Source organism: Lampetra planeri, chromosome 32 (genome assembly GCF_965212315.1).
Source record: "Lampetra planeri chromosome 32, kcLamPlan1.2.h2, whole genome shotgun sequence".
Classification (NCBI taxonomy): domain Eukaryota; kingdom Metazoa; phylum Chordata; class Hyperoartia; order Petromyzontiformes; family Petromyzontidae; genus Lampetra; species Lampetra planeri.
In genome coordinates, this window is record NC_136138.1 from 1,680,992 (window position 1) to 1,706,826 (window position 25,835).

General features: G+C 49.6%; 1 protein-coding gene across 2 annotated transcripts in view; it reads right to left on the reverse strand.

Annotated features, from left to right (window-relative positions):
* Positions 1–1,755: 1,755 nt before the first annotated feature.
* The window catches only part of LOC144729278 (ubiquitin carboxyl-terminal hydrolase 15-like), a 67,517-nt gene continuing 43,437 nt past the window's right edge, over positions 1,756–25,835 (reverse strand). For both annotated transcript variants that reach the window (XM_078609426.1, XM_078609425.1), the window contains 12 exons: positions 24,768–24,992; positions 24,353–24,436; positions 23,852–23,946; positions 21,233–21,436; positions 20,585–20,697; positions 19,413–19,691; positions 17,316–17,386; positions 16,124–16,239; positions 13,695–13,844; positions 12,383–12,486; positions 9,770–9,858; positions 1,756–9,366 (listed from right to left, as the gene is read on the reverse strand). In XM_078609426.1, coding sequence (XP_078465552.1) covers positions 9,055–9,366; positions 9,770–9,858; positions 12,383–12,486; positions 13,695–13,844; positions 16,124–16,239; positions 17,316–17,386; positions 19,413–19,691; positions 20,585–20,697; positions 21,233–21,436; positions 23,852–23,946; positions 24,353–24,436; positions 24,768–24,992 — 1,842 coding nt within the window. In that variant the 3' untranslated portion in view covers positions 1,756–9,054. The remainder of the gene's footprint in view (positions 9,367–9,769; positions 9,859–12,382; positions 12,487–13,694; positions 13,845–16,123; positions 16,240–17,315; positions 17,387–19,412; positions 19,692–20,584; positions 20,698–21,232; positions 21,437–23,851; positions 23,947–24,352; positions 24,437–24,767; positions 24,993–25,835) is intronic.

Consider the following 25,835-nt stretch of genomic DNA (forward strand, 5'->3'; position numbering starts at 1 on the left):
TGGTGTCTACAAACTAAGTTGCCTCTGTGGTAGCAGTTACATTGGGGAAACCAAACGACATGTCTCGGACCGCATCCGTGAACATAAAGCTGACCTGAAACACTGTAGGACAAACACCTCAGCCGTGGCAGATCACTGTTACAACTCAGTGGGCTCACATGACATTGACTTCTCCAAGACAGAGGTTCTCTGCAAGCCATCTGGCTATCATGAGAGATTCGTACATGAGGCGATCCACATTTACAAACACAGAGACAATTTTAACCGAGAAGATGGATTCTGGCTTAGCAATCACTGGAAGGACGTAATAAACCATTTTGATACACATTAGGGTGGGTAGAATAATACATAGTGTTATATTAAAAATGTATAAGGTATAGGGTGGTTTATAGCAATACAGTATGTAATTTAATGTTGGTTTTGCCTATGGAAGTATATAGTACGGTATAGACGCGTGTGATGTAAGAGAATAAAGTTTAGATGGAAGCATATTATATAATTTTTTACAACGTAGAATTTTTCATGTATTACTTACTGTTAGTAACTCAGCTTATTGTAGAGTATAGTAAGTTTACTGATGATGCTATGTAGTTTATACTTTAGTTTGTCATGCAGTTTATACTGTAGTTTTTTACGTGGTTGTTTAGTAACTACAGCTACATACTATTAACATTCCTTTCCTTTGTTAATGCTCCCCCCCTTCCCCCCCCCCCCCCTTTGATGCTGCTAATCCTGCATAATGCACGGGCATAGTATTGATTTGGAACCCCCCCCGCCCACCTCCTACGCATTTTCCATATGCTGAATTCCTCTTGATATGCAAATTATTTTGTTTAGGCGCTCTTCTTCCCACCTCCCCCCCCTCTAACCCAGCTTAAATATACGCTCCAAGCTTGGGGTGTTTCATTCTTCGCCTGAGGATGGCTGCTTGCGTTGTGGCCGAAACGTCGTGAGAATTGTTTTATTATGTTTTATTTTTATTATTTTATTACTTCCCTTCTACGTGACTTTACCGAAAGAACCAAGAAGATGATTTATAAGAATATTTACTTTTTTATTTTTCTATCTACGTGGCTTCACCGAAAGACCAAAGAATATGAATTCCTGCAGTCACGAAAGCTTTAAGTCAAGATTTGATTTATAAGAAGTTATGTTAAGTATCGAATTTGCCTTTGCTTCCAGCAATAGAGTTTTACACTTCAGGTGCCCACAATAATGTTTGAAATAAGCGATGCATAATCCCTGCCAAGTACCAAGTTGCGAGAGAATGTAAACTGAAAATGGTGCTAGGCATTGTGAAATAATGTCTTAACTACGAAGAAATGTATAATAAAGCGTTAAATGTAATGAGGTTTCGAAGCCAGATCTTGGGAGTTCAAAGATCGATGACGGCACCATCAGCGTGTGAGCGGGAAGCAGTGGTGCAGTGGTGTAGCGGTCAGCACGCTGCGCTATGAACCCGATGACCCGAATTGGGTTCCCGCTCATGGCCAAGACCATTGATGAGTTTCTGAACCGGACCTGGGCCTCCCCTAGGTCAATTCAGCCTCAAATGAGTACTTGGTGCGGTGTGTAAACATCACCACTGGGGAGACAAAGGCGGCCGTACGTGGTGTTGGCCACCCACCCCAACAGTCTGTTGCAGGCGCTAAGGGGGTATAGCACCGTGTGACCTCTGGGTGTAAGATGCTTCTAGAAGTGTAAATTATTCTCCGAGTGCAAGGCCGCCTTGGCCAGAAATACCACGCATGTCACTGCAGGTCACATGTTTTTAATGTACACTGGTGCACACCGATATTTCACCAATGAGTTCTATCCGATTGAACGCCGTCCATTTTTTTTACATTCGGCAGATCACACACGGTCCCGCAAAGTTGCGCCGCAAACCAAGCACGCGTGAAAAGTGCACACCGGCTCCGCGAAATTAAAAACCCGCGTACGTCGGGAGCAAAGGTGCGAGACAGAGTTTAGCGCGACGATGGAGACGACTTGGGAGAAACACTGAAGGGCGCGTGCGTATCGCGTGGCAGGAAACGGCAAAGGTGGAAATTTCTCACTTGCCATGCTGCAGAACTCTTCAGCATTGCAGTTCCGCTCTTTATCCGCATGGGTTCGAAGCCTTAAGAATGTGTGTGTGTACACCGCAAGTGAGGGAAGCCGGTCAAACGGACCTACGTCCAATAGCTGCCAACGTAGCAAGTTGCTGAACATGGAGGGAGATCGGGCAGGGCAAGAAGTGGGATTATGCAGAGAGAGAAGCGGGCGGGGGGGGGGCACATTGCGTACAACAAATAGACCCCCGCTCCGCCCCGGGGGGGGGGGGGGGGGCTGACAACCAGGTGCTTGTAAATCACTGGGGGGGACCATGGAAGCATCGCCACCAGTGGCGCCATCCAAACTCGCCGACTCGAGAAGAGACTCCGACAGTGAGCGGTGCTCCTCTCATCCGCACGCCACACGCAGCACGACGGCGGCGCACGGCTCGTGAGGTGGGCTGGCCAAGTGAGACCTGACGTTTCACTGATTATTTTTTATTTCTCCAGGTAACGAGGCCCACTGAGCTGCATATCTCGTGTTGCCCCCCACCCCCTTCTATTCTTGGCCGGGACAAGGGATGTTGAGTTTGACCCCAGCGGTGGCAGCAGATGTGCTTTAGCACCCACGTGCGATGATGGGCCAAGGCTGGGAATTAATTCACAGGGGGATTGAATGGATTAACGTTGTCGTGGGGATTAGCCAGTGCAAGACTGAAGCAGCGGTGACTATATTTCGTTTAACGATGACACGCTTTTCAAAGTTGGGATATTAAAGTGATGCACTTATCAGTAGTCTCCATACATTACTCCCGACTATCAATGCTGAGACTTCTGCCAGCAGTGGCATGAGCAAGCAATTGCAAGGCTGCGCCTTTACCTTCTATCAAAGTACATGCTCGATCAATTATGCCGGGACGCAAATATGGGACCTTACTTTCTGGCACAAAACACTTCAGTGTGCTTTCTTAACACTCTTGCCACAACTCGTGTTTTCAGAATGAAACACGAATTCCAAGTCGTCATGATTTACCACCTCGGCTCGTTTTCCATCTCCACTTTTCTGTGAGCAACACAACAATGTTGGCACGGACCGGCGGCATGAACGATGACGACGAAGCGGATGCACGCCAGCCGGTGCACATGAACACAGCCTTGCGCAAGTTGTTTGCGACTATCGCTCGCGTAAGTGGACGCAGTACAATTCCACGAGGCAGACGCACTCTTAACTCGAAATAACACTTCTTATGCATGGAGTATAAGCAGCAGATGCATATTTTATTCCCACGTGCACTCAGGCCTACCAAATTGCCAAACCGGAGCTTTTTGGGTTAGATCGCGTAAATATAAATGCGCCGTTAAGCCCGCCATCACCCGACACAAATACTTAGTAAGGTTTGTCACTAAAACATGCTAATTAATTATTAGTGCAGCACACTGGTTGTCTGTTGGAGAGTAAACCTACGACAACATTTACCGTTCGATTACTCGAATGGCGGGTTTAACGATACATTTATATTTACGCGATGTAACCCACAAACCTCTATTATTTATAATATTGGTTGCGAGAGCCGACCTGTCAGATTGCAACACTGGGCTCACGTACGCGTTAACTCCAGTGAGCAATGACAGCTGCACACACACACACACACCAGCGTAGCATTCACAGCAATGGCCTGAGGCAGCCAATTAAGGAACGAAAGATTGTCTCTCAAATAAATAAACTGAAAATATTCTTGGTGGTATCTTCTTGGTTCTTTCGGTAAAGTCACGTAGAATGGAAGTAATAAAATAATAAAAATAAAACATAATAAAATAAAATAATATTATATTATATTATTTTATTATGTTTTATTTTATTTATTTTATTACTTCCCTTCTACGTGACTTTACCGAAAGAACCAAGAAGATGAATCCCTGCAGTCACGAAAGCTTTAAATCGAAAATTCTTGGTGGTATATAAAAAAAAAAGAGAACGGCGGCTTAGAACAAGCACAGGTTGGAGGCTCTCTAGTAGCGGGCGACAGAGTTGAGATCGAGAATAAGGGCCGGTTCTAGCTATTCGACAAGAAATTGAGCGACAAAATGTGAGTGGCAAATGGGCTCCAAGAATCCGTATCCCAACTGCGAGCGGAATCACGTGGGTCAGGCAGACCGCCTTCACTGCCAGAACGCCACCGATTGGGAAGGACGTTCCAGTCGTCGGCGGAACGGTTTCGGCAAATAACAAATCACAAAACAACTTGGTAGAGTCACTTCCTGTTACCCAACACTCCACAATGCTCCTTCACGCTCTGTGCCACGTTCCTACATTCGCCAATCTTCCAATAAACACACAAAATTAAATCGAAATTTAAACACGCTCCCGTTTTTCATTCTTCAAGACAGGACTAGACGAATGGGGAAAACCAACATTTGATGGGATTCTGTAGGCGTGAACCAATCACCCGCCCACCCCGGCGATTCAACGTAGCGGCACGACTGGAGGTCGTGACAAAAGGAATTCGCTTCTATTTTCGTCCCTTGCAGTTCGATGCAGAATAACGAGCGCCGGGTTTCCAGGAACCAGTTACAACAAAAACACAATGCAGATCGCGAGTTCCTACGCGCGCACGCGATCTCACGTGGACGCACCTTTGAGCAGGAGGCGACTTTTTAATCGATGGATCGTTACACGCCAACAATTCTGCCGCTCCGCTCGGTCCCCTAAACACCGCGCTTGAAAACAATCGGAATTTAATCTCCGCCGGAAAACCCAAAGTCGCAACAGAGCTTTGCACGGTGATCCGACACCGCCGCTAATTTGTTACTCCATGAGGAAGTGGGTGCACAAGCACAAAGAACACAACACCGAGCACGTTAATCAATAGCGCTGCGATGAAGAGAGAAATACATCGAGTATGCGACGTTTCAGGCAATGGCCTTCCTTCAATAGCAGACGGCGTGATGGTGTAACGGTGCCAGTCTCCCACCTATCATCTACTCACACTTTCAGGCCTATCTATGCGACTGCTTCCCTTTTGACGGGCAGTGTGAGTGATGAACGAGTTGCGTTGTAGCCACAGCCAACAACGGATGCCAGAGCAAAACCCAGCCCCACCAATGAACCCACTTTTTTCAAAGTTTTGAATCCGCAACAGATATTATAACACCGCCCATGTATGTGCCGTGTGGGTGGAGCAGTGGTGCAGTGGTTAGCACACTGTGCCTTGAACCCAAGAGCCCGAGTTTGATGCCTGGTCATGGCTGACATTAGTGGAGACGACTAACTATGTATTAACTACTATTTTATTTTACCAGGTAAAGCCCACGGAACGATGTAGCTCTTTTTCAGAGGCGACCTGGCCACAAATGATGGCTCAACGAAGTGGCTTATCACGTGGACATTTATAGCAGCCAATTACTCTAACAACGCATGCTGATTCTAAATGTGACGTCTGCATTCATCCTGGGTCCCACTTCACAAACCTGCAATGCTCAACATGGTGAAGTATGGTCAATCAAACCCCGATGACCAATATGGTGTGTACAGGCCTTCATCCAGCAATTCATTGACAAAGGGCTCTAGTATGTGTTTGTTATGTGCTGTGTATGTGCGCAAATATTAGAACTGCTACTACCACAAGGTATAATTGACCACTGCTGTCATTAGTGAACAATTTGGCATTTGGGACCGATTGCCATTTTAAAGATATTCAACGTGTGCTTCCTGATCATTTACAGGCTTTAATGGGAGGATTCAGTGGCATTGGCCAGCCCTCTCTGACCCGAAGGCAGCTTAAACAGCGACATACACATTGCCCTTTTGTAATTTCAACTTAAATTCACTGCGGGAAATAACACGCGTACGCACGCACGCGCAACGACCCGTCTGTGCGCTCGCAAGTTCAGAGATCCCTGCTGCTGGCGACCTCAAAATCGCCAAGTAGAAGAACACCCCGTTGCAGAATTCACAGTGAAAGGGGAAATAAAAATAAGGCAAATGGCTTTGAGAAACGCAAACGGGAACCCAGCACAGAGCAGGGTGATGCGAGGAGAACACTCAATTCGGTCACTAGGCAGCATTTGACTTGGCAATGTTTAGTGAGCAACACCGCTGATATATTAAAGGCAGATTACCCTCAGTGCATACACACATGTACCACATGTACCACATGCGTGTACGCACCGTGTATTTACGCGAGACATACGATGATCCACCACCACCCCCCGCCACCCCCACCTCGATATGATGAATCGTGTTCCGATTCAGGGTTAAAATTCCAGGATTTCAAATTGCATCTCGTTCGTTTACTCGTGTTGTTACTCGTTTGCTGCCTCGTCTGCAATCTCAATTGCTCCACTATTAGCCTAAAGGTAACGTTTGCATACGGTCCGAGTAGAATTTACATCAACACAGCAATCGACCCTCTCCTGGACGATTGCACTCACGTATTGTGAGCGTAAGAAAGAACAAGTTTCAATCGTCGAATCATTACCGGCCTCAAGCAAAACCTTGCTATTTTTAAAGACGAGTTTCTCGTCTCTCAAAGGGGGAATTTGCCCTCCAAGCGGTTCCGAACGGATCAATAACAGCGGCGAGTGGCTCTCCTGTGAGCTTCCACGTCGCGCGTCCTCCTGCACGACGTCCCGACGTTTTCGCGCTTCACACGTGTTTGGAGCCGCTTCCCGGAACGGAATATCCGAGTTTCCGGAGAGAGCCCGCGTTTCCTCGTACGTCATACCGACTTGCTGAAGAAGCTCCCAGCACGTGAAGCGAAACGTCGGACGTCGTGAATGACAAAAGCGCTACGGGACCACGTCAGAGAGCCCCGGGCAGCAAAACCGCAAAAACCCACGGCCAGCCTCACGACGGGGAGCGGCGTGAGTTGCGTCTAGTCCTGTGTGCAACCCGCGGCAAGCGAAGTGTTTCCTGCTTAAACATTCAACAAAAAATAACAACGTAAATCGATAGGTCGTAAGGAACAAAAAAATCATCAGATGGTCGCAAAGTTATTCGAAGCCGGAAAAACTATTTTAAGTGCACGTTTCTATACCTCATCTCCAGTTGTCCGTAGTCAACTGCTGCCCGCTGCGTTATATATATATAACATATATTTATATATTAGTTATATATATAGTGCTTCGCAATCATTCCATATGCAGGTGCATTCTCAACAAATTGGCACGGCGATAAATATGAGGCGACTTAAATATTCAGAGAACGAATAGTAACAACAAAGCAGCATCGCGTAAAAATGTAGATAATCTCACGTAAATAAAGACTTCTTTTCGTCAACTTAAAATGATGCGTCACCAAAAACAAAAGTGCTTAACACGGTGGGCGAAACAAAACGTACAGGCGGCTTGCAAACGTACGAATCTCTGTGCAAATGAAACTGGCTTATTCCACTCGGCGGCGTGCGAGAACCCCGCGTCTAGGTTCGCACAGATCCAGCTGCACCCCTCGGCGATCGCCAGCCCCCCCCCGGCCCCCCCCCGCCCACAAAGCCTCGAGAGGGAGGCGCGCGCGGCTAATGCGAGCGCGTGCGCCGGTTCATGCGAAGTAAACCGAGACCCTTTAGCCCAGCAGCAGCAGCAGCGGCGGCGACGTGTGCCGTGCGCTCGATGATATGGGGAGAGGTTTTGCCGTCGGTGCGCAATGCTCGATCACGTCGCGTTCGCACCGCACTGTCCGACACGATTTTACCGTCGCACGCACAAAACCTCAACCCCCGATGGAGACGTGATTTGCAGACCGATGTTGAAGCTGCTCCAAACACGCTGCGAATTACAATTTTCTCAGCACAATGACCGATGTGCTATGTACAATTTGGTTGTTCAGCACTAAGGCAATAACACGGAGTGTGTAGGTGTGTTGCTTGTGTATTTGCAGCTGGGTAAAGGATCCAGACAATTGGTTGCTTAAAACAAATCAAATGTCAGGAGCTCCAACACCATACGTTCCAGTAAGACACTAAATGTAAACACAAACATTGAACGTATGCACCGTATCGGCGCACATATACAGCATACAAAACAAGCACCTGGAAACACAATACGCATCCAAAACGGTCTCAAACCGGAGTCATTCGACGCACGCAATAACTTACTGCCAAATCAGCACAAAGGGGCAAAAGTCTCAAGCTGACACAGTAGCCATAATGGTCAGGGAGGGCGAAACAAACAAAGAGTCTGCCTGGCTGCGAGACGCGACGATGGAGAGACGGCCGATGACGGTGACGCACGTGGGGGGCGCCGCCCCTGCCGGCCGCGGGGAGGGGGGCGTGGGACCGGCGGGATGAACGGCGCGCGCCTCCTCCCGTACGCGCCGCGGGCCCCCCCCCGCATCGCTCGAGAGATGCGGGGAGCGGCGACGACGGCGGCGGCGTAACACGCCCGGACGCAGACCGCGCGCCCGGCCACCGGGCGAATGCGCCGGCAAAACGAGCGACCCCGTTAAGATGGACGCGCTCGCGGCGCCTCCGGGCTTTTTGACTCTCCGCGACGGGCGGGGAGCGACGCGCCCAGCCCCGTGTGAGCGGAGGATGAGGAGGATGAGGAGGAGGGGGGGGGAGGGGGTGGTAACGAGTGGGGGTGAGGAGAGCGGCCACCCCGAAGCCTCGGTTTTCCCACGCGGGCGCGGGGCGAGCCTCACGCGGGGCGAGCGTCGCTCCGCGGGGCAACTTTCAGGACACGTCGTCGTCGTCGTCGTCGACGGTCCGTCCCTGTGGTGCGTTTTTGCCGCCGCGCAGATTTTCCCCGCGTGCGTTAAACCGACAGCGGCCGTCAGCGACCCGGCTCGCCGGTGCGGTAGCCTTGACCTCGGGGCCATTTCGCGATGGGGGGGCGGGGTGGGGGGTGTGGGGATGGTGGAAAGGGTCCCGTAGGGCACGCAAACACGCCCCCCTCCCCCGCACCGACGTCCCCATCGTGTTTTCGGTTTTGCATTTTCAAGGGCCGGCTTGCCCGTCCGATGGGACTGGCGCGGTCAGAAACGAGCGTGGAGGAGGGAGGAGCGGGCGCAGCGGGGTCCAGGAACTTAGTTTGTGTCCATGGAGTCCTCCTCGGCGCTGCTCGCGGCGCCGTTGTCCAGGCACTCCTCCTCCTCGTCCTCCTCCTCGTCCTCGTCGTCGCGGCGCTGGGCGGAGGCCGGGGCGGCGCACGACGACGACGAGGTGGTGGTGGTGGTGGAGGAGGTGACGGCAGCGGCGGAGGCTACGGTGGCGGCGCAGGGAGAGCCCCGTGGGGACGGCGGCGCCGCCATCGCCGCGGCTCCCCGCGCCGCCCCCGCTCCGTGCGCTTTGCTCGCCGCGTCTTGCCGCTGGTAGAAGAGCACATAGGCCGCCTTCGACTGAGCCACGGCGACCGCGTGTGGGGAGGGGGAGGAGGAGGAGGGAGCAGGAGTCGTCGGGGAGGAGGAAATGCAGAAACACAGTGAGACGTCAACGGATTTGGCCTGGGTTCCCCATCAGGAGACCTGCACGTCTCACTCGGGGATGCAGCCATTCAGAATCAGAATCCTCATTTATACGAGACAAATCCGATGAGCTATGAAGCTCTTTTTGCCCAGATGTCGAGTGGTTTTCACAGATACACGCAGCACCCAGATCTCACGCGTGAGCTAACGCGGCGCGACCTGTAGGTGCTGTACACCCCCCATCCCCCCCCACTCCCCCACCCCCACCGCCCACCCCCCCCCCCCCACCTCCCACCGTGTTGGCCGTGCACTCCCCGGAGCTCGCTGGCCCACTCACCACGATCTGGTCCTCGGTGGCCGGCGACACGCTGCTGTCGTCGAAGTAGTACCAGTAGCCGTCATCCTTGTTCTTGGCAAACGCCGTGTCTGCGGAGGGGTGGCGGCGGAACGCAATTACCGCGGCGACACGCGCATGCGCTCACACAGTCCGAACCGCCACGGTGACGAGATGTTAACTACCTCGCCTGGTGTACAGGAGGCCGTGGGTTGAATCCCGACCCTGACGACGCCTGGTGTATATTTGGAGTCTGCGTGTCTCTCTCTCATCATCATTATCATCATGGTGGCAGGGAGATGTTAACTACCTCGCCTGGTGTACAGGAGGCCGTGGGTTGGATCCCGACCCTGACGACGCCTGGTGTATATTTGGAGTCTGCGTGTCTCTCTCTCATCATCATTATCATCATGGTGGCAGGGAGATGTTAACTACCTCGCCTGGTATACAGGAGGCCAGGGGTTGGATCCCAACCTTGACGACGCCTGGTGTATATTTGGAGTCTGCGTGTCTCTCTCTCATCATTATCATCACGGTGGCAGGGAGATGTTAACTACCTCGCCTGGTATACAGGAGGCCAGGGGTTGGATCCCAACCTTGACGACGCCTGGTGTATATTTGGAGTCTGCGTGTCTCTCTCTCATCATTATCATCACGGTGGCAGGGAGATATTAACTACCTCGCCTGGTATGCAGAAGGTCGGGGGCGAGATCCCGATCCTGACGCATGCTGTATATTTGGAGTTTGCGTCTCTCTCCCTGTGGTCACGTGGATTTTTCTCCGGGTCCTTCGGTATTTCCTACCAGATTTAGATACATGTATTGAGATTATTTTGATTATTTTGGTGCTATAAATGTCCAAATGATGGGCCACTTTGTTGAGCTATCATTTGTGGCCAGGTCACTTCTGAAAAAATAAGTTAATACCTCAGTGGGCTTTGCCTGGTAGGATGGGGATGGTTTAGTTTTATTTGTACGTGTGTGGATCATTTGTTTACCTTTCTTGTACTTTGCACTGTTTCTTGTACTGTTTGTTGTTGTAATGCCTACTGGACATCTGTGAGAAAGAGCTTTATAGCTCATCGGATTACTCCAGTATAAATAAATATTCCGATTCTGAATTAAATTAAGAGATTACACCAAGTTGCAGTGTGGAAGGCTGCTTCGTCCCGAAACCCAATGCGACGTAACGATACGGCGGTTACAAAACTTTACCCAGGGACATCCGAAGCCCCCAAATGTCTCTTCAGCATGGTCCGACTCGGGACGTTGGGCAAGTCCATTTTTATAAAAAATGTTGTGGGAGAAACTGGAATGTACCGGTTAAAACCCAAGGAATCCTTGCAAAAGGTTAAAAAGAGCTGTCCCTAGTGTGGACCATTCAGTTTCAAAGGCAATGTATATATTACCAGAGAATGTTTGTGTTTGCATGTTCACCACAAGTATATGTGGGGTTAATGCAGACATGATTCCTTGAAAAAGTTTTCTGTTTAGTGTTTTAACATCTTAACACAACTGTTTGATTGCCAGAAAGGGTAAAACCTATTATACAGCGGAGGCTGCTGTTAAGGGATTTAAATATGAACTGGTTTGTAAGGTAAAAGTGCGAGCGTGTACCTGCGTGCGTGTGCGGGGAGCGGGTGTGTAATGGTTATCGCGCTGCGCAACGAACCCGGCGACCCGAGTTCGATTCCCGCTCACGGCCAACACCCAGTGACGATTGTCTGAACCGGTTCTGGGCCTCCCCTAGGTCGACTCGGCCTGAAATTAGTGTTTAAAATCATCGCCACTAGCGAAACAAAGGCCACTGGTGCTGGCCACCCACCCCTCGTGCACCGTGGCGGCCTTCTTTATGTGCTCGCTAACAGCACTTGCCCCAACAGTCTGTTAGGGCTATATAGGGGGATCTTTGTCTTTGTATGCGTGTGTGTGAAGTTAGCATCGTCATCACAAGCGGGAGCAGCAAAGGGAAGGCAACGAATCACGTGGCCAGGACGCCCCTCGGCTCGGCTTTGCCCTTTCCCGCTCCGAGACGTCTGCAAGTTTGCAGGGCGGGTGGTGGTGGCGTCCCGTTCAACCGCTGAACCTCGGAACGCGCGAGCGGTTTCAGAGTTAATTCCATTTAGAGAGGCGTAGTAGCGCCGTTGTTTTTAAAGACATTGTCACTCACCGCGGAGAACCGTGGCGACACGACCACCGCACTCTACGATAGCTGGCGCCAAGCTGTGCCACACGCCCTCCCGCATGGCCTGTTACTCCCGATTCCATTCCGATGATGTAACATGCGCGTCATCGGAACGGAATCGCAAGAAAATCTGCTGATGTACACGTACGTCATCAGAATGAGAAAGGGATAAGTCAAAGCACATTGGTGATGTCTTGGAAGGGTACTTATGGACACATTAACATCGAATGCTGAACACGAGCAGTCCAGGGCATCTTCCCTGTGCTAAATAAACACAAGAATTGATGGCATGAAAGGAAGAGCTGCAGGATATTGCATTGTGCACAAGGGTGGCGAGCTAATCACAGCGGGCATTATTCAAATTGTGTGTTTTTTTTTTTATTAAACCACGGCTGCCGCTGCTGATGCGGCGGTGCGATGTGGGGCACTCACAGTGGCCGCCCCCCATTCCTCCGTAGTGATTGGAGACAGCAATGAGGTCATATTTGCAGGGGCCCGGCTCAGGGTTAATGACAAACTCTGCCATGTCCAGATTCCTGCAGGACAAACACACCACGAGATAACAAATCAAGCAACCGGATTAGTGCCAGAGTGCAGAGCAGTTAGAGTTGGGTCACTACATTACCAGGCCGTTAAAATTTTAACAAAATAATAACGAAGATCTTGGACTCAATTGCAAACTGTTGAATGAATAAATGAGAGGGAAGTGGGGTTTGAATTCTCGAACCACTCTTTGGTGACCACAGTGGTGCTTGCACCTAATGTCAGGGAACCAGCAGAAATGCAAAGCAGCTGATGTGCATGACTGTGTTTTTCGGGAAACTCTTTCCAGACCGCTCCACTCATTTCAAATAATCAGGTGTCATTATTCCACGTAGTTTACACAAATGACATTTGTAATGATGAAAAAATGTGTGCCTTTGACCCAATTGTTCAGCTCATCGGCCTCAGGGCTGCTTATCCACTTGACCAAGTATAATAACCCGTCACGTGACAGAAACAAGGTTTAAAACGGTACAACGGATACGCGTGTGCCGGCAGGCTTCTGCGCTAGTCGGCTCGTGGTGAAAAGCGAAGGAGGTGGGACAGCAAATTCATCGGCCAACTGGGCCATCAGGATCAATGTTTTGATTGCAGCACTTGTTCAAACAAGACCGTGGATTCGTTTCGCCTCCTCTGGATGTCATGGGCAGCCTGTGACCGTGATAAGAAACTAGCAGGAAAGCCTTGATCCCCCGTGGCAGCCATCCCTGCCACATCTTCCCCTCCCTCTCTCCCACCTCACTTCCCCCTCCCTCTCTCCGCTCCTCCTGCTCGTTTGACCTCGACCGTCTTGAGGAAGGTTCCTGTGCTCGTAGGCGACCGTCTCTCCCGGTTCCAAAAGAAGAATTTTAGTGAGGAGTCCTCCAATTATACAACCTGCACAATTACGTGTATTCTAATTGTAGTTTGTTCCTTAGTCTGTTGACAAACTGGTTGTTTTGCAGCGACCACAGGCCATGAGCCGACACCCAACTCGACCGTCTGCCGGTCGTCTGCCCACCCATCATCATCGTGGTCACCTGACCATGCCTACAAGGCTTTCTTGCCAGGTTCTAGTCAACATTTTAAATTTGCCTACGCTATTCTGCAACGCAATTCCTTTCATCTGCCGAACACACATCCACCGCAAGGCTGGGTGCTTATTTTGCTGAATATAAACAGAAGGGTTTAACAACAAACAAACAAACAAACCGCACAGCACCTGAATGGAAAGTCGACAAGCGTGTCCAACTTGTCGCGTAGGTATCGGCTGTAGGAGAACCTCTTGAGATGCACCACGAGGATGTGTGGCAGCGACCACAGGTCGAACTTCTTGGTGGCCTGCTGGTGCCGCTTGCAGGAGGGGCAGTACCTGGGCACAGAGGCAACCGCAGCGTCCCCCATCAGCCTGCGAGCAGCAACGAGCAGCACGGTTCTCTTCACGGCTCCGTTACACTCTCTGTTTGCTACTTTCGTTCAGGGACGCTGCCGTGGTCTTTATAATCATCATTACCACGATGCACTTGCAATCCAGGGCGCGCCTATTTGACGGGTGCCGGGGTGGCGAGAGGTTAATTACCTCCCCTGGTATGCAGGAGGTAGTGGGTTCGATCCCGACCCTGACGCATGCTGTATATTTGGAGTTTGCGTCTCTCTCCCTGTGGTCACGTGGATTTGTCTCCGGGTCCTCCGCTTTTTCCCTCCACATTTACAATCAACATCAGGCATTTAGAGTATTTGGTTGCTATACATTTCCACATAAGCCACTTCATTGAGCTATCATTTGTCGCCAGGTCGCTTCTGAAAAAAAGAGTTATACAGCTCAGTGGGCTTTACCTGGTAAAATAAAAAAAATTCATACTCCTGGCACGGCAGTTCAACAATGGGGCAGTTTTCTTAATTTCCCCCGCCTCTTTACACGAAAGCCGTATATATAAATGGGTACAAGACAGATATTCGATTGGCAGGCCGCGTGCGGTGGGATACAGTGTGGGTACTCTCAGTCCTCCCAAGATGTCGGTGTGGAAGAACAGTCGGCCGAATATCCTAGAGAGCTCCCTATTAGGGGTGGCTCTTCTGCCGGTCACAGCACGAGCAAGCACTTGCAGGGCTGCCCCTTCACCATTCACTTCCATTTCGCAGCACAGAATGCAAACTGATCACAGGATGACAAGCTGTGAGGTCATGTGACCTCACAGCTCGTCAACCGTTTTAATTGTCCTTTGGTGTTACTCGGCCGAATGGCCCTGCGGCACAGCGTCTTGACTCACAACTGGATCGTTACGAGACTGCATGCTGATCTGGCGAGGATAAAATGAGTGCCACTTTGAAGGAAGTCAAGAGTGGTTGCCCTGTGGAGGCATTTACACCACTTAATTAACGCAGCCCAGTTGCTCCACCACGTCTGGTGACACCACACATGATCAGGAGCTCACATCGGAGATGGTTTTCTAAAATGAAGAGTTCAATGGTAATGGATCATTTGAAAAGCAATGACTAATATTACATGGTAAAATGGCATCACGTGAATTTAAGGTGTCTTATGTCAAATGTAATTCCTGGAATTATGGAAATTACATGTCCTGGTCTTCCAAAGAATAACCATTGTTACGTAAATTACTGCTTGGTTTTATCAACCCCAGGGGTATGATGGGCTGGGTGGACCCATCGACGTGATTTGGACCCACGGTGAGATGAACGCACTGCCAGCATGACACCCGGGGGGGGGGGGGGGTTAAGGTGTCGTCTGTGATGGCTCCACCACGGTCGACCTGTGGAACAGAGCTGCACATCCCATCGGGTTCTTCCAGCTTAAATAAAACATCTTGCGCCGAAAATAATAATACTTTACATTCATGAGGTGCAATTCATCTAGGGATCTCAGTGCACCATGCACAAAGTTAGGAAATATAAATACTACAAAGTGCAGAGTAGTCCACTGATTATAACATGGGAAGTGTAGGCCTGCAGGCAAAACAGGTAAGTCTTTACAGTAGACCTAAAAACGGCGAGTGACCCGCCTGTCCAGCCACTGCAAAGGCTCGGTCACCCCAGGTGCAGAGTCGAGTTCTCGGCACGTGGAGCAGATGCAAATCAGCGGATCGGAGAGGACGTGATGGTACGGGCAGGTGTATCGGTTGTTGAATGTAAAATGGTGCGAGGCCGTTCAAGGCCTTGTAAGTTAGCGGAAATACTTTAAATTGTACTCTAAATTGTAAGCCAATAGCAGAGGTTTTATTCTGGGGGCGGTAATGTGCTCACGGGATGAGGCTCATGTGAGCATCCTGGCGGCCGCGTGCTGGACCAGCGGTAGTCGGCACAAGACCTTAGTCGGAAACCCGAGCAGCAACACAGCGTTGCAATGATCCACGCGAGAGAAGACAGGGGCGGACACTCGCCGTTCCAGGTCAGTAGGTGATGGAATGTTACACGCGCAAGGAAACGTTTGCCATTGGCGATTATTCACTCAACACGTCTGCCCAAAGCCCCTGCCACGTATTTACTTTCCCCGACAGGGCGTCCTCATCCAAATCGAGAGGATGCGGACTTCGTGCCACGGGTAATCCCGCCGCACTGGCATCCACCGAGCTTTCACGAACCGTGCCGTGGCACGACGTACGTCCCCCGGCGCGAGGGGTGCGGGAGCCTCACCACGGGTCCTCCACGCCGAGCCGCTCCTTCGTGGTGAACAGCTCGATGCAGTCGCGCAGGCGCACCGAGTGCTTCCTCGTCGGCTGGGACTGCATGCTCTCGTGGCGCTCAAAGTCCTGAACGGCAGACACGTGCGCACGGCACGGGGGGTCAAACGACGAGCGCCCGTGGACAGCCACCGCGGTTAACGGGCTCCGCACTGATCCGTTACAGCTCAACGAACATACGTACTTACATTCGTAAGTACGTATGCACCGTACGTAGCCAACCGCTCTAATTGGAGGTGCGGGGAAAAGACAACAAACTAAACACTAAAATATGTTCTATAGAAATGAGTTTTCAATCTAGATTTAAAAGTGCATAGCTCCAGTGGAAGTACTAGCATTCCAGACAACCATAGAAGCGCATGCGGTGACCGTCTTTGTTTTACGGCCAGCCAAAAGCCGCTGCGAGGATGACCGGAGTTTGCGTGATGCTTTATGCTCCTTGACGCGTTCAGCAAGGTTTTGTACTCGTCAGACACATACTGTAAATAACTTGGTCGCTCGTGAGTAGAGGATACTGATTAGCAACGGTTTTGAGATGGCACTATCAGGCTTATTCGGACACACTTGCCACCTCACTGGTGTTCCATCAGCATTCTTGGGGGTAAGAAATGTGCCGGGGCTTGATTATCGGACGATGGTAAATGGGCAGGTGAGATGTGAACACAATTAAGGCAACGAATCAGTTACGTGTTCATCCTTCCTTTGGGAAAAATTGTTTACCTATACTTAAACGGCACAACAATGAACGTTAGCTTTTCTGGTAAACGTATTCAGTGTGTCAAATTCAAGATGTCATCATGGCCAAGGCTGCGGATGCCACCATCACCGCCGACACATCGCAGCAGCTGCGAGAGATGCGCAGCGACCTGCAGGGTCTCACGGTCTCCCAGCGACCGCTCTGAGGTCCCCCCCCCCTGGTCGCCGGACTCGCGGAGACCGCTCCAGTGCCCGTCTCGGCAATCGGCCCTCCTCTCTGACCCTGCACGTACGTCCCATCCAATGCTACCTACAGCACTCACCTGGCCGTGTCCTTGTCCGGACGTCCGCATTGCTTATCCTGTCTTGCAAAGGAAACATTGTCCATTGTCACATTTCTACCGGTCCGTATTCTCCACGTTAAAGCCACGCACTAATAGGGCAATTACCTCAGCAGCTTTTTCGTCGTAGTAGCGTCTCTTGAGCTCAGGATCCCAGTCTAACGCAATGTACGGCTGATCTAGGAAGAGTGAAAAACAACATCAGACCGGGGCATGAACCATTTGTGCTAGTGAAAAACACCACTCACTCGCTCGCTCACGGAGAGTGGCAATCACCAAGGTGCACCTTAGCATACAGGTCGGTGTCTTCACACATGTGGAATGACATGAAGCACATTAAGGCAACCTCTCTTGCACATTAATGCAAGAGAGATGGCGAGAGGGACGCCGTGGTGGCGAGATGTTAACTACCTCGCCCGGTATACAGGAGGTCGTGGGATCGATCCCGACGCCGACACCTGTTGTATATTTGGAGTTTGCATGTTCTCCACGTGGTCGCGTGGATTGTTCTCCGGGTCCTCTGGATTTTCCCTCCACATTTCAGAAACATGCGTTTAGAGTATTTGGCTGATATAAATGTCCACATGATAAGCCACTTCGTTGGGCTATCCTTTGTGGTCAGGTTGCTTCTGAAAAGCCACATAGTTCAATGGGCTTCACCTGGTAAAATAAAAAAAATTGTTTAGTTTAAATAACCTACCTGAACAAGAACATCTCTGGAATCGAGATGCAATGAAAGGACTGCTCTAATTGCCCATGCAATGAATGAATTGCCCTGTTCTGCAGCCATATGGAAATATTACGTAGCCAACCGCGCAACTCTCCATGACATTTCTAATTATACTCCCAGAGTGACGTATGTGCAACCAGAACGCAAATTGAGTGAGATGGCATTTTTGTGCAATTATTTGCGAATGGAAACCATTTCACGGAAATGTTTGAGAACCTGTAAGGGACGGAACCCAGACTCGAAACCTGTGGAAGTGCATTTGTCCGATGTGGACCTTTGCAGTGTTTCAAGAAGTTTGCGTGTCAGCACGAATGTGCTGCTATAAAATGGCAAAAAAAAGCGAGATTCTTGTCACGCGATTGTACCTATGGGCATGAGGACACGATGGTAAAAACAACTAATCTGCATGTGGCAAGAAGTGACTTTCTCTGCCGAGTAACACGGAGGGGCACATGCAGCTGACTTGCCAAAGGGATGCATAGGCAGCAAAAATGCAACTTGATGAGTCGGATCGCTTTGTCCGCCAACACCATCATCATCAGCATCGGTTGATTTGTACAGCGCTTTCAACAGCAATATCCGTCACAAAGTCATTTCAGACCAATCATCTAAACAGCTGATTAAAACAATTTTCAGAAGTCGTCTGATCACGGATATGCCCCGAGATCTTCAGCAACCAATCACAAGTCTGGCCCTTAATAATTTTAATGATTTCAAATGTATAACCCTGAATGAAATCAGTGCTTTCATGGGAAAATGCGACGTGGGAGCTCAAAGCGGCACCCTGCACGGCAGGGAACACCGTTCCCTCCTCGACGTGCGGATGACTTCCAGTTCAATTACTATGTACGAGTTTTGCGCATGTACTGTATGGCTCTCCGATGCGTTCGCTGGTGGTGCCGCGTGTTGACATCATGAAGTCCATGGACATTAATATAGACACAGTGATGACATCATGTTGTCCATGTACATCATGGTAGACACAGTGATGACATCATGAAGTCCATGGACATCATGATAGACACAGTGATGACATCATATTGTCTATGGACACCATGATAGACACAGTGATGACATCATGTCGTCCATGGACATCATGATAGACACAGTGATGACATCATGTTGTCTATGGACATCATGATAGACACAGTGATGACATGTTGTCTATGGACACCATGATAGACACAGTGATGACATCATGTCGTCCATGGACACCATGATAGACACAGTGATGACATCATGTCGTCCATGGACATCATGATAGACACAGTGATGACATCATGTCGTCCATGGACACCATAATAGACACAGTGATGACATCATGTTGTCCATGGACAGCATGATAGACAGTGATGACATCATGCTGTCCGATCGCTGCACTGGGAAGAGAGGCCAGACTGCCCATTGGGATAAACGAGAACCTCCCCCCCCCCCCCCCCCGCTGGACACGAGCCTCACGGGCCCCCGCCACTCACTGACGAGCTTGATGGGCCGCCCGTCGTCCAGGATGGTGTTGACCTCGCTGTTGCCGTAGGCGTTGACGACGTGGAAGGTGAAGAGGGGCCGGCGGCGTGGCGAGCGGAATGCCTGCTGCTGCTGCTGCTGCTTCGCCGCCACGTTGTCGTTGGCCGGCGCTGTGCGGCAGCGCTCCGACTCCTCCTCGTTGTCGGCCGACTCGTCCGATTGGCTGTCCTCGTTCTCCGAGGGCAGCTCGCGGTCCATGCTCGACTCCTCCTCCTCCATGTCCACCTCTCCTGTGCAGCGCCCCCACCCCGACAAAGATCCCCCCCGGATAGCCTTAGCAGACTGTTGGGGCAAGTGCTGTTAGCCAGTGCTATGAAGGCCGCCACGGCACACGACGGGGTGGGTGGCCAACACCACGCCCCGACCGCCTTTGTCTCCTCCCCAGGGGCGATGTTTACACACTGCACCGGGTACTCATTTGAGGACGAGTCGACCTAGGGGAGGCCCAAGACCCGTTCAGATAATCGTCACTGGTGTTGGCCGTGAGCGGAAATCGAACTCGGGTCGCTGGGTTCGTAGCGCAGCGCGCTAACCGCTGCCTGACCACTCCCCCCCCCAACACACACAAATACACACACAGACAGACACACACATACACACACACGCCGCTTGTTCCTATTGTGATTGTGCTCCACTGCAGACTGTGGTCGTAACGGTGTGAACGGGGTGTTCCATCTGGCATCATATGTTTAAAGTAATCCTAAAACACACTTTACAATTTAGTTAAAGACCGGGCATTTCTATTGCAAAAAGGCTTACATTTTGGCCAGAAAAAAAACAGGTAACAACCACATCTAAAAATACTCAATGCGGGAAAAAAAATGACAACTCTCAAATGTGAACACCTTCAAACATAGTCTATACGAAAGGTTTTGGAAAACCTGAAACGGAAGAAAAAAAGCAATGAAATTCTCACTCAAGGCAGACTCTTGTGACGAACTCCGTGCAATTTTGGAAATAGGCAACCGAATGCATCGCATGCCACCGACATCGGAGAAGCAGCAGCAACTCTGTTTGTGTAAATGGCAGCTATCAATGTTCAAAGGGAACGGCGCGGGGCTGAATAGCGTTGATATATGAACCTCGCCCACCTTTTTAGACAGCGTTGCCAACGGTTACCTACCGTTCTGACGAGAATAGCGCATGTTGTTGGCGTTATTCTGGTCCACGTAAAGCGGTCGGTCGTAGTGATCCTCGTCATCTTCCTCGTCGTCACTGGGCCTGTTCACGTACCTCCTGCACGGACGAAACGCATTCTGCTTAATGCCTGCATGCCCTGTAGTTGTGCGAAAAAGGCAAGCGGTGTTTTTTGTGTCAATGCGCTTTTTGTTCAGCGTCGATGCTACACAATACACGCATACACTTGTTACGCAATCCATTTGACAACTGATCTACTGCTTTTACAAAATGTAGCATTTTTTTCAACAAATAGCACATTATTTTTCTTTAAATAAATATCTAACTGTCCTGGGCCTCCCCCTAAATATACTCAATCTTAAACATGTACCTGGCGCGGTACATAATTATTATCAGAGGGGAGACAAATTCAACTCGGTGCAGGAAATAATTCAACGTACATATATACATAGAAATGCGGCCAGGCGTGGCGCTAGCCTAGCACCCACTCGTGTGCCGTGCCGACTTTAATAGGCGCTCGCTAATGACACTTGTCCCCAACGGATCTTTGTCTTTGCGTACAGAAGCAGTCTCGAGAATATGCAACAATGCGCCGCCGGGGACCACGGAGAGAAGCGCGGGATTCGCTACTGACGCCATGTGGTCCAGCAGCATGTGGTAGAGGCGGCGGCACGTGGTGGAGTTGCGCGGCACGGAGATGAAGAGCGGCTGCCCGAAGAGCATGCCCGTGGACACGAGGTTGCAGTTGTAGCTGTTGTGGCGGATGCGCTTCTCGCGGTGGTAGACTGGCAGCACCACCTGCTCGGGGTCGTCCTGCTTGCCGCCCGCCACCTCGTACCTGTGGCCACGCACGACAGCGGCGTAACGATGGCGGAGTCAAGACGGCCTCCTGTATACCAGGTAAATCCCACTGAGCTATGTAGCTCTTTTTCAGAAGCGACCTGGCTATCACAAATGACAGCTCAACGAGTGGCTCATCATGTGGAAATCTACAGCAGCCAAATACTCTGAACGCAAGTTGATTCTAAATGTGGAGGGAAAAACTGGAAGACCCAAAGAAAAACCCACACGACCACGGACAGAACACACAATTTTGATTGAAAGCTTTCGTGACTGCAGGGATTCATATTCTTGGTTCTTTCGGTAAAGTCACGTAGAAGGGAAATAATAAAATAATATAAATATAAAATAATAAAAATTATCACGACGTTTCGACTGCAACACAAGTAATCATCATCAGGTGTGAAATCCACAGAAAGAAATTTATATTTGTGTTTGTCCATTATTAAAGTGTGGCTTTTCAGCGAAAATTCTAACGAGATTGATTAACGGCATAAAAAGTATAAAAGCGTGTTCTGCTTTAACACAGACAACATAGCCCAATGTGACATTTGCTGTTGCAATTACAGGCACAGTGCAGAGGGAAATGCACTAAACGAGTCTTCTACTTCCATTATATTCTCACGCCAAGTCTCTTTTTTTCTAAATCAGCCAGTATGCTTGTGTAACAACTCCGGACTCGAGCTGTAGAGACTTCTTGTATTGCACGTAATGTAGCTTAGGACCACGTCGCCATGTGATAATGCCGACGTGGAGATCGTATGACCGAGCAGACAGCGACGACGTGAAGACAGGGACTTGGGCCTTCTCTACAGCCCCGAACTTCCCTTCTTGCCCTGCTTTTATCCTCGTGGATTCTCTGGGGGAATTTCCCCAGCCGTCTATTTTGGACACTCTGGGGAATTTCCCAACCAAGATCCTCCAAACTTGCTGGCACCTCGTCTCTGCATCCAGCCTCGCTGACACCCTGTCTTCACATCGAGACTTGCTGACAGTCTTTACACTTGCAACAAAATGGATTTGTTCCTTTATCGTAAATTGAAATGAAATTCGTGAAACAAATGCTAGCCTACTTTACTGTTGTAAAACTTATTTTTTCTCACACTTTGAAGCGTTGTTTCTACTGTACGCCACTGTGGAAACGTGGAGACTTCTTGTGGCTCGTAATATTGGGTTAGATCGCACGAATATAAATGTGTCATTAACCCACCACCACCCGACACAGCCAATTGGAAAGGTTTGTCACGTCAATGAAACATGCCAATTAGTTACTTGTTCAGTTCACCAATTCCAGCAAATCGACTGATGAGGCTGCTTGTAATCATCAGCGAAACGTCGTACTCAAATTGTAAATGTTGTGGGTTTATGCTCCAACACACCGGTGTGCTGAACTAGTAACTAATTGACACGTTTTGTTTACGTGACAAACCTTTCGAATTGGCCGTGTCGCGGGGCGGTGGATTAACGACACATTATTATTTATGCGATCTAACCCCAAAAAAACCTTTATTATGAATATTTGTCGCGAAAACCTACATGTTAAACTGACTGCTTGTGGCTGAAAAATAATTACCCCTGTGAGTGACACGGGACTGGCAGGCACGTGGTTCTCCATCGATAAAGACAGCAGAACGATCATCGTCCTCTGGGAATAAATCAAGCCAGGACATCTTAACGTCCAGTCAACGGGAGGTACCATTCGATGATCATTTATTCTAGAAATTACTGGGTGGCTACTAAATCAGATCCCGACCACAGGTACAAATTGGCTCGAAAGCTAAATTATTAAAACGAGGTAATTGTCATTTAATATAGCATTCAAGGGTGTTTTGAATGCATTCTTTTAGTACATGGTATATATTTACGTTAAGCTAAAATATCTAAAACAGTAATGTATCGCCTGTATTACGGTACCCAATGTGCTAATCTAAAGGCTGGCATGAGTAATAAACCAGCCTTGTTAATAATGATGAGATTACGGCTCAGCAGAGCCCATTAGTGTACCGTATGTGCTGCTACACCCACAATTGTGAACTATACATCGATAAGCTTCTTCCCAAAACTATACGCACTGAAAGAGAAGCAAGAGTGAGACTAACATCTGCAAGTCAATTGGATGAGTCCAACACCATCCTCTTACGAGGTGGTGCACTGCGAGATACGAGGGGTTCCGAACGGACATTTGCCTCATGATACCAACTGATCGCACAATTGAGAGAAAAAAATGTGAAACAGGAATGTACGCGGGAATTCAACAGAGGCGCAACATCAGTGTAATGTTCACATCTTATCATTCTCAGCGCCGAGGATCCCTCCTGCACACGCTTGATAAATGACTTGGTTTAGGATGCTCACACACATGTGAACACCGGCTGTTGAAAGTCAACGGAAGCCACGAAAAGGAGATGCTTACACAAATATGTCGTCTCTCTCAAGAATGTTGTTGAGCTTCTCATCCATTTGGAAAATCTTGTGAAACCTGTGGTTGTAAACATCTGCCACGACCATCTGCGAAAAAAGATCACGTTCGCACCATCACCGGAGGCCTTGGCTTCACGTCAGAGGCGTACGGGACGTGAAAATCGATATTCAGCTCGCCTTACGTTACGGAACAAAGAACCATTCAAATGCAGAAGAATCTAAATTACATTCGGAGATAAAACCGTACGTATCATTAGTATTTAACCGTACTTCACTATGCTGGTCAATGTACGGTGATAGAGGAGAGGGGCGCAGAACCCGGACCACGTTACAGAACGAACGACGGTACAACAGCCTGCGTTTCGATGAATAACACCGAATATTTTAACACGGGTTTCGTTGGGTAAATGGGTTCCAGAGAACACGGCATTGTTAACGACACGGCAGGCGGGTCGACGGCGGCAGCAGTGACGCGAGACGCGCAGGCCCTGACCTTGTGCGCGGGGACACCGGAGAGTTTGGAGAGGGCCACGCACAGATCGGAAATCTGACCCGACTTGGGCACGGTCACTTTGTACTGTGGACACGCAACGGAGCGCACACACGGCACAACACGCCACACGTTTGATCCACAAGCGCCAAAAAACGTTCTCAAGGCACTTCATCTTTGCGGACAGTGCGCAGACTGGGTTCAGGTGAACGAAAACAAAATGTATTGCAGTAATATACGCAGGTTTACGTCGGGGGATGCGTTCCCGAAAGGTGCGACGGACGAATATCGAAACGAGGTCAATAAAAGCGATTTAGATGGGGTAGGTGGTGGAGGCGAAGGCTGAGAGGCGACGGATAACGGGAACGGATGGGCGATGCGGTCAGCGTCGCATTCTCGTCGGCACGACAGAGCTCACCTGCGTGGGTTTTGACCGCGGGTCCATGCATATCAGGAACACCTCCATGTTCCTCTCCTTCTTCATGGGTAGCGGAAGGGTGAGGTAGCAGAACGGGTCGAAGGTCACGGACACCTTTGAGCACTCGGGGCAAACGAGCGTGGACTTGAAGAGGCCGTGGAAAATGTCCACAATGATGGAGTTGTTCCTCTTCTGGTGGTTGTCCCAGGCTTCGCGCGCCACCACCTGCGGGAACAACTTGGAACTATTTTAAACTATTTTTATTTTACCTGGTAAGGTTCACAGCGCGATACAGCTGAGCATGTAGACATTTAGAGCAGTCAAATACTCTAAAATGCATGTTGATTCTAAATGTGGATAAAAAAAACAGAGGACCCGGAGAAAAATACACGCGACCACGGGGAGAGACACATGCAAACTCAAAATATACAGGCGGGATGGAACCCATGACATCCTGTCTGTCAGGCAAAGTAGTTAACATCTCGCCACCGTGGCACAAATGTACGAGCAGCAGCTGTGACTGCTGGCAATCCAGATGGGTGCCAACAGGAGACCGATATTTTTTTATTTTATTCGACTAAATACACAAGCGCAGTTGTTACTGGATAACTCAATCGATGTGTCTACATGGCAAATACGGTATGTTTTAAATATTTTTTTTACTCTTGTTTTCTAAAAAAAAATAAAGTTTAGCATGACACAGAAAAATCGATCACCATCACATGAGCCAAATGAATCAGGGATTGAGCACTGGATGAGTCAACACAACTCCATGTGGCAAAGCTGGGGCTCGATAAATCATTTTTCCTGTAACCCATATTCCATTACAGAAATCCACGTCAGCTAGTTTTTGAATACAACTAATAAACATATTGTTATATATATACACACACTTTCCTTCGATTAGATTTTTTTTATGTACGTGGGAAGATAATGGTTAACGATGAAGATAAATTCAAAGGGTTTACGGTTTCCAAACTACAACACAACAGAGAGGCAGCAGCCAGGGGACACACACGTGCCACATTCCCACTACCACTGGGAAGCGGGAGCTGGGCCGCTGCTCGA